This window comes from Nematolebias whitei, chromosome 21 (genome assembly GCF_014905685.2).
Source record: "Nematolebias whitei isolate Nwh7 chromosome 21, NemWhi1, whole genome shotgun sequence".
In the NCBI taxonomy this organism is placed as follows: Eukaryota; Metazoa; Chordata; class Actinopteri; order Cyprinodontiformes; family Rivulidae; genus Nematolebias; species Nematolebias whitei.
The window spans coordinates 14,581,418-14,591,275 of NC_056518.1; the positions used below are offsets into that span (position 1 = coordinate 14,581,418).

Genomic DNA, 9,858 nt, shown 5'->3' on the forward strand with positions numbered 1-9,858 from the left:
TTTCTCCTCCAAGCTGGTCTGACCAGTGTATGCAACCTATAGTTGACACCTACGTGTCGCACTGGGAGCACACTAAATGCTTCAGATGACTTGAGGGTTTACTTGGCAACCGATGGCTGTTTTAAGACCGTGGATACACTTTCAGTTTGGACGGAGCACAAAGTTTTCAACATGGAGAGGAGCAAAAAAAAAAGATTGTATGGATCATGTTCTCATTGTTCTGTGCGTCTGCTTGGCTGAATGACTTCATCTAAATCTATTTGTGTAAGAAGATGACGTCTCGTTTACAGCAAGGAAAGGAAAACGTGGGGACACAATTAGGGTTTGCAGGAAAACACTTTAAAAAAAAGATGTAAAACTCCCACCTTGTGCAACAATTTGCTTTTTTATCGCTCCCTTCTGAAGGTGAAGAGGCAGTAATATTTTAGTCCATGTCTGTGTATGTGTGCATATTGTTTGACTGCAGTGTTAGCAAAATATCTCATGAACCACTGGATGCATTTGCATGTCTCTTTAAGAAAGTGATCATTGGATACACATGAACAGATGATCCACTCAAGTCAACCTTAACGCTAATAAAAATAGCTACAACTCGGCCAGTTTGACTGATATTGCGCTAAAGCTTGAGGTGGTAGTAGCTGAGCCTTATCCTCAACCGAGCACAACACAATGCACAGTACTTTATCTTTAAATTTTGCTATTAACTTTAGGAGTCAGCCATGTCTGATTGTTAGCAAAATATATTATGATCCTCTGGAAAGATGTTAACAAACCTTTCACAAACAAATCATCATGCAACACAAATAAGAGTAACAGCTGCAGCCTATTCACAAAAAATTAAATTCAGTTCAGTTTATTTATAAAGCACCAAGTCACAACAGAAGTCGTCTCAGGGCACTGAATAGAAACATTCATATATAAAATAATAAGTTACTATTTATCTGAGGAGCAAACTGCTTTGAATTTAACTTCATCACAGACTCTCATCTTGAGCAAGCACGAAGGCGACAGGGGAAAGGAAGAACTCCCTCATGAGGAAGAAACCTTTAGCAGAACCAGGCTCAGGACAAGCGGCCATCTGCTTCAACTGTGTGTCATCAGCACAACAATGAAACTGTATAACATGCTGTTTAAGAAATGTACCTAATAGAAGCATATGCAGTAAAGAGTATTGGTCCAAGCACTGAACCCTGAGGAACTCCATGACTAATTTTGGTGCATGATGAAGATTCATTAACATTTACAAATTGGAATCTATCAGATAGATATGATTTAAACCAATTTAGAGCTGCTCCTGTAATTCCAACATCATATTCAAGTCTCTGTAGTAGAATGAACTGCATCAAATGCAGCACTGAGGTCTAACAGGACCAGTATAGACACCAGTCCATTGTCAAAATGGTCAGAACTCTGTCAATGTTACAGATATTTAGCTAAGATTTGCTGGAGTCGTAGCTGAGAGTCATCTTTAACACATACTTTGAGGGCGCAAAACTTTCACTTCATCTTTCAAAATCAACAACTGCGCAGAATTTAGCAAAACTCCCAGAAATGAACGAGCGAATTTACAACTCATTACATTTGGTGTCAGCTCAAATCAGAACGACGAGAACTGTACTGAGTTTAATTTCAAAGTTTTACTGAAACGATCACAGCTCTTTTTTTTCCCATACGAGATGATTTTATTCTGAAACTCTGGCACGAAAGGCGACGGGCGATACGCATTCATTCATTCAAGACCTATGTTTTAGTTTATTGATGGTGGTGCATTGGTGGTTCAGGGACAACGTGGGGCGCGGGTGAAGGGAGGAGGGGTCGACACACGCGAGGTACAGGACAGGACACCCTCGTGCTCGCTTCATAAACCTCACCACATTTTGCTGCAGCTGTCGCGGGGCGCGCTGGAAGGCGGAGCGGTGCGCTCTTTCTGGACTGACTATGCCCAAACTGGCACGGGCTTCCCCCGCTTTCTTTCTTTCTTTTTCTTTCTCTCTTTTCATCCCAGCTGAACAGCCATCAGTGAGCCCCCTCGACTAAGAAGACGGCATGTTGTCTGGCTTACAGGAGTGGTTTTCATCAGAAGAGTGAAGGCACCGCTCATCTACCATGAGCTGTTTGGATGTTATGTACCCAGCTTATGGACGTTACGCACCGTACGCACCGACTGCTCCTGCATTTATCAACAGCTTACAGGTACAGGCGCATCGGAGTGTTTAATATTCGGTATTTCTAATATAAATTGGAGTTATTTAATGAAAATAAACAGAAGTATCCACGCTGTTAGTTTCAGCCGGTTGTGCGTAAACGCAGTTAACTGTTTCAAAAGTCATGCATTTAACCTGATTACGATTTTATTTTTAATTTCATTTAATATGTTGAACAGTTTAGTCGATAATCTTTGTCCTTTTTCGCCCATTAATGTCTTGCTTCATGCTGTTATGTTCATGCGCACGTGCACAGATTGAGCCAAAATGTTCAGTTAAATAAGTCTCTTCTGCAACACCTGTCTCCACCCCCCTCCTCCACCCCCCACAACACCCGACAGGCTCCTTCAGGTCTGAGCAGTGCTGCGCCTCTCAGCCGGGACTTTATGGACCCTCCCAGCGTTCCCGAAGGGATGTCTGGGGGCCCAGGCACCGGAGGGTCGACTTCCTCCTCATCTTCATCCAGCTCCTCCTCCTCCTCTTCTTCCTACACAGCAGCATCTTCAAGGCCAGCTGAGGGCCCCAAGGAGAAGCAGGAGGCCCCCGAGGCGGAGTATCTGACCTCTCGCTGCGTCCTCTTCACCTACTACCATGGAGACATCAGCAGCGTGGTGGATGAGCACTTCTCCAGGGCTCTCAGCTCCTACATGGATGGAGAGGGCAAACGGAGGGCAGCAGAACAACAGGGAACAGGTAACTGACATGTTGTGTAAAAAAAAACAAAAAAACATCCTTCACAAACAAAATGATTCGATTTGAGGGTTCTTGCACGTTTTTAGCCCAGAGCTCTGCAGAGCACAGCACAGGGTCGGGCAGATGATGTGATCAAGTGACAGGACTCAAAGGGTGCTTCTTTCTGGAGGTCATGGCCTGAGGTCATGCAGGTCAACAGCTCCTTGGCCGTCAGAGGAGACTTGGGCTAAAATAGATCAAGCAGGGCTTTTTTTTTGTTGTTGTTGAAAACGCAACAATCAGAAACATTAAATTCACATTTTTAATGCAGAAGCTGTGCTTTTAAACTATTTGATATATTGATGTATTTGTAAAATGTGTGTCTTTGCATATAAGAATAAAAAGAGTCTTCTGGAGGACTCTTCCTCAGGATGAAGACATCCTAGATATCCATGTAGGGCCTTGTAACGACCCTCACCCGCTCGCTCTGCTGTCGCTGTAGTCTCTTTTCTTGTCCAGCTGAACGTCTTCATTTCGGCACCAGCTCACGCTCCCTGCCTCACAACAGGTGCTATGTTTATACCCGGTCGTAAGTGTACAGCCTCGCCGACGTATCCCCTTCAAACATCTCCGCGGCTGCCATTCTGACTCTTGCTCCAACTCTCGCCCACAAAGGTTGCACATGCAGTCTGTGGATTGGTTGGATGCGTAAATGTTGCTTGTGGTGGGAGCGGGGGGGGGGGGGGGGGGGATGGGGGTGTCCTTTTTTTTTTTTTAGAGGAATGTTTTGATACAAAGTGCTGAAAAAAGTTGGTGCTGACATTCTGACGAGGTCAAGGAGAGACGAGGGAAGAAGGAAAAAAAAACCAACAGGTGGAGGTGGAGACGTAAAAAGTTTCGGCTGGTGCTAGTTTAGGAGCAGAACTGCTGGTCTGTGTGTGTTTTTAGACTTTCAGGAGCACCGGGCCGACATGAAATTGAGAAGTGTCACCAGAGCGAGTGATTTAACACTCGGTGAGCCTTGGGCTGCCTCCAGGTTGCAGCGTCTGCCTTTTATAGAATTTTAGGATACAGGAGCATCTCTCGTCCCACTTTGTGTCTCCCCTTTACTCTCTCTCTCTTTTTCTCTCCGTCTGTCTGCAAAGCGTGCTTGTGTTTATTTCTGTGTCTTGTTGGGACTAGGGCTGTGTGACAGTATGATCCAATAGGGAAGAAATCTGGGCCAGAGGGTGTAGCAGTCATGTGAGTGACATCTAATTCATGTTGCACAGCTTCAGCCTCTTTGGAGATTAAAAACCGAGCAGTCACTGAAGGACTGCATATCACCCAGGACCTTTTAAACGGAGGCTGTTTTTTGTGGAGAAACGATGAAGTTATAGTTGTTCTGTGCAAACTTCACTAACATTGTTATATGTGCAAAGTCATGCAATATTGTGAGATCACATGCTGAGCGATGAAGATGACTCAGCTGTTACCACATCCGATTTGAGCTTCATGTTTGTAAAACTGCAGCAGTTGTGGAAGACATCTTAAACTGACTGACACAAAAGGTTATTAACAAGTTAATCAGGCAATCAGTTGTAGAGGGATGTTCTGTTATTATATCTGAAAAGTATCAACAACTTTCAAAGAAATATTTTGCTAATAGACAGACAAAGTTGACTGCAAATAATTAATGTGATTTTGGACAAAGATCTTGTATCTGTGAGGTCTCAACGTGTGTCTTTGGTAGCCGCTTTGAATGTTATCCATTAAATGGCCGTTATTAGTTGTTATCATCCCCATAGGCTGCTTTTAGACTGTGCCTCCTAGTAGGTGTAAAGGTACGTTCTTATCGTTGATAATAGCGTCTGGGGGTTAGGTTAAGCGTCAAGGTTCTGGGTCAGGTGTAGGGCTAAGTTTAGGAAAAGGGTTACATACAGCTAACAACAAAAAACCAACTTTCAGCTGCGTATTATCAGCAATAACAACGTACTTTTAAACCTACTAGCAGGTAGGAGGGGCAGTCTGAACGCACCCTATGGGGATAATAACAACTAATGATGGCCATTTAATGGGCTGATAACCTTCAAAGCAGCTGTTTGGGGTTATGTATGCTCATATAACACCTATAGTCCCTCTTGTGTTTGATGAGGTTGATTAGCTGTGGCGGCCATCTTGAATTAAGTAGACTCCAAAATGTGATCTGCTGTAAATGAAATGGTCATGAGACAAACACAGATGTTCAGACAGGCGACAACCTTCTCACCTGTCTTCTGTCTTTTGTCAGCGGGTGGTAATGAAATGGTTGACTGCTGACTGATGAGTCATGACCTGATCTAAATTTGATCAGTGCTTTTGGTCTTGTTTTGTCTCATTAGACGCTCCTTCACCGAGCAGCAGAAGATGCTTCCCTCCATCCTTCTGGGACAGTAGCTACTCTTCACCACAGAGCCGCCCCCACTGCGAAACAAGCATGCCCTCCTATTCCATGGACCCGTACTCAGCGGGGCTACACCCGGGCCTGCCGCACCCACACGCCCATCCTCACCCACATGCTCATCCTCACCCCCACGCTCACCCAGCGGAAAGCTGGGGGTATCCTCAGGCCCAGGCCTACGGCCCCCCGCGGCCTTTACGTGAACTGTACTCGCCGTCCGCTCTGGAGCCGCACTACGGGGGCCTGCTTATGCCCACGGTGAGACCACCTCATCTAGCCACCCTGCCAAGCCATTATGAAGTGAGCAAGCTGGAGCCCCCCACCTCCTGGCCCAGCCTGCTCCCCCCCGGAGACGTCACCCAGACGCTGGCTCTCAACATGGATGCAGGTACATGTTCACCAATGTCAGACTTTTAGATAGATAGATAGATAGATAGATAGATAGATAGATAGATAGATAGATAGATAGATAGATAGATAGACAGACAGATAGAAATTTAGTTTACTCCTGAAAAACTTAAAGTTTTAAACGCATACATTGAATTACAACTTTATGATTCACACATTTGCTTTTCTGTTTTTTTTAATATAAGTTATTGATTTATTTATTTATGCATTGTAACCACTTCTGCATCTTTTATTCACATACATCGAACTGTTCAGCTCATTAAAGAAATGGGCGTTACAGATTTGCGTTATAACTTTTATACTATTCACAATATATACATTTATTTACAAACGTTTCTCCACAGAAATATATTGAATTCTCTTTCATTCCTCTAAAAACTTTCTCTGAAATCTGCTTTTGGCGTTCTTGCTCTATTTTTTGCTACTTTTGGATATAGCTATCATTTTAGTTCTTGTTACCACTTGTTTATTTCTTGTTTTTAGCTAGTGTTTTTCCATTAAAAATTTTAGCTAGCTACTTTTGCTATAATTTTTGCTTCCTGAAGCGTTTAGCTGATGTTTGGCTACTTTTTACTTTTAGCCCATGTTCTTTACCTTGTAGTTTTAACTAGTGTTCTGCTTCTTTTAGCGTTTAGCTTCAGCGAGCTGTAGGAAATCCGTTGCACCCTTCCATCATATTTCAACAAATCATCACTCAGCTTCACGCAGCATTTTTACAGAAAATGCATTTTTATTTAAGTTTACGGTTTAAAATTAGAGCAGGTCCGAGAAGAAGAAAATAAAAAAAACAATTACGGTTTTAACTAATGATTACATGAATGCTTTAAAAAGGGCAGCCTTTCTAAGACATAATGTAAATGAATCTTAATTGCTTAAACAAGCTGAAGATAATTAGAAACAAAATGCAGTCTTGTAATCTTTCACATAAACAATTAGACTCCTGGTAAAGGTGTCACTTTCTAACCCTAATTGCCCGAAGCTGAATGTTTTCAGGCTCACAGATACTCCCACACGCACACACACAGATCACAATCATCACAGACGTTCTCTTTTCGCTCCTCTGACACAGGATGTTTGGCCAAAGTAGGCTCCATGACAACCTGTGTTCTGCTGCTCGCTCTTGTCCTCCTCATTGTTTCTCGGCCTTTTCTCTCTCCTCAGGCCTCCAGCAGCACAAGAAAGGCAAGGAGCTGTACTGGTTCTAACGAGCCCTTTAGTCACACTGACCTGCCATTACCAGATCCAATTAGTCCCTGGACCTGCTCCGCTATTGAAGCAGCGTGTCCCTTTATCCCCGCTCACGCTGCAGCCCCCCCCCATCCATCCACCCCCTTGTTTCTGTTTCCAGCCTCCCGTGCCAGTATGCTGCCTTGCTCCAGGTCGACGTGTGTGCACCATGGAGATAAAGCAGAGAGGGAGGGAGCACGGCAGAGAGACACAGCGTCTGAACTGGCTGTTCTCTCTGATGCTCCTCTGCTCTGTGTGGTCAGCGCCGGTGCACAGACTCTGGCAAGATGAGAGCCCCGGTGACCTGTTTGGACCGAGACGGACAGAATCACAGCAGACTCTGTTCAGAGGACAGAGGGATGAAGGGGGGCAGAGGGGATGAAAAGTAACGAGCAAGGACTTCTTCCAGCTGTTATCTCCGTCTCATGCTCTGTGCCGTCATTATCCACTTATCTGCATTTCACAAATGCAACATGCAGCAATACCCGAGGGCAAGAACGATGGCAGTTTATGCTTTGTGACGTTCGTCACGAAGCCTTTTTTTATTATATGAAATACTTCTCTTCAGAACAAACGTTTTTATTTATCGATATCAATGTGTATTTGTAATATTTTGGCCAGTGTTCTGAAATAAATCTGGTTCAGTTTGTTGAGTTTCTTAAACTGAGAGGTGCCCATGCAATGTGTTTTTGATGTTCTTATTTATCTTTTGTTTTAAAATGTCAAAAAAACAATATTTGCTCATGATGGAACAGAAGGAGTCTGAACACTCAGTGAAGACTTTGTTTCTAATTTAATATTTTTATTTTGTTTGAATGTTTGGACGTGGATCTTTCTGAATATTTTGGGATTATTTTTTTTTTTGTGCGTGTCATTTCTCATTTTTGTGTCCAAGAAGATTGTAATGTCAATAAATATTTTACTGCACATCGTCACAGCTTCTGACTGTTTACAGTAATGTGGCAGCATTTTTCAGCCATGCTGAAATTATTCATGTTTTGCTTCTAATGAGTCAAACATTCTAGTATTTATTATTTTTTCCACAGTATTAGTCAGGCTTTCTGAAGATCTTTAAAACCATTCAGACATTGCCTGTATTTTTTTTTAAAGATATATATCTTTTTTATTTAATTTTAACTATTTTCATTGGGAGTTTTATTTGTTAAACTTGACGCTGAACCATTTCAGCATCAAAAAGGTCCCGTCTCACAGCTTGAGCAAGTGCTTTGTCTGCACATGAAAGGCAATTTCATAAATAACTATTTTAAATTGTTTTTATGGGTTATAACAGGAAGCCATATATAATTGGTTTAAGTAAGACAATTAGTCAAATAATGTTTTTTTTTTTAATGTACAAACTGAAATTCTTAACAGCTAATCTCACACTTGGAATGCAGAGCATGGATTACGTCAAGAAGCAGATCCATTTGATGTTTCTTTTATAAGAGTGTTTCAAGATTTTTAACCTTTTAAGGATTATAATCAACATATTGCTGTGGATGTGGTGTTTTTGGGAGTCACTGCACGCTGTGTGAAGGTGTGTCCAGCTCTTAACTGATAGCTTGTTAGAAATGTATTATTATTATTTCTTCTTTCGGCTTCTCCCTTCATTAGGAGTTGCCACAGCGAGCTAAGTCGCACGAAGACTAGACAATTATTTTTACGCCGCATGTTCTTTCTGATGCAGCCACAGCCCACTGAGCTACCACATCCCCGTGTGGAGCAGAGAGCTGCTGTCTAGGGCGCCCGGGGAAGCATATGGTGGGGGTTAAGGGCCTTGCTCAAGGGCATAGAGTGGGGCAAATCAGGGTGATGACAGGTGTGACTGCTTTACTTATCCCACCCACATTTTCATGTTGTCAGTACCAGGAATTGAACCTGCAATCTTTCGATCACAGGCCCACCTTCTTTAACCTCTGCACCACCACTCCCCTAAATTTATTACCGGTAGTTTTTATCCATTAATCCATCATCTTTACCTGCTGTTTCCTTTCTCGGTCGGGGGGCGTCACTGGCGCCCATATCCAGCCATCACTGTGCGAGAGGCGGGGGACACTCTGGACATGTCTCCAGTCCATCACAGGGACACACAGAGACAAACGAGACAAACCATTCACTCTCTCACTCACACCTAGGGACAATTTAGAGTTACCAATCAGCCTAACATGCAAGTTTTTGGTCTGTGGGAAGAAACTGGAGTACCCGGAGAAAACCCACGCATGCACAGAGAGAACATGCAGACTCCACCCAGAAAGGCCCCCAGCCGGGATTCGATCTGGCAACGTTCTTGCTGAGAGGCAGCAGCTCTACCAACTGCGCCACCGTGCCACCTCATTAGGTTTTTTTTTGTTTTTTTTACAAAAATATCATTTTATGACTCATCATTGGCCTATACAATAGCTATAACAACAATAACAAATAAACAACTACATTTGAAACAGGCTGTATATAAGTCCTTAAAGAAATTGTTTAAAATATGTTCTTTGCTGTTGTCTCTTGTTGACTCAAAAAAAAAAAAGCATTTTGTCTTTGGGTTTAGGTGCTGTTCATTTTGTTTTTATTAATTATAATATATAAGAGGCTATCAATAAATAAAAAAAATGTTCAGACAAACTGAACTGAACTGAAAATGAACGGAGGATTTAACCACGTTAATATTTATTACTTTCTTTTTCTCCTTTTGGCTGCTCCCTTCTTCACCACAGCGAACTTACTCAAGGATTTGGAATAAGTTTTATCCCGTATGCCCTTCCTGATACAACCACAGAGCTGCCACTGCCCTCTGTGTGGAGCAGAGAGCTGCCCTCCAGGGTCACCTGGGGATGCAGATGCTTCTCCTTTTCCACCCACATTTTTTGATGTTAAAGTCAGCAGGGGGGTTTGAACCGGCAACTTTCCAATCATTGGTTTGCTTCTATAATCTCGGCG

The 9,858-nt window shown here is 42.9% G+C and overlaps 1 protein-coding gene across 1 annotated transcript; it reads left to right on the forward strand.

Annotated features, from left to right (window-relative positions):
- Positions 1-1,876: 1,876 nt before the first annotated feature.
- Positions 1,877-7,420, forward strand: vgll2b (vestigial-like family member 2b). The gene is made up of 4 exons (XM_037694574.1): positions 1,877-2,193; positions 2,546-2,897; positions 5,237-5,683; positions 6,865-7,420. The coding sequence occupies exons 1-4, from the start codon at positions 2,107-2,109 to the stop codon at positions 6,906-6,908; spliced, it is 930 nt and encodes a 309-aa protein (XP_037550502.1). The 5' UTR covers positions 1,877-2,106; the 3' UTR covers positions 6,909-7,420.
- The last annotated feature ends 2,438 nt before the right edge of the window (positions 7,421-9,858 follow it).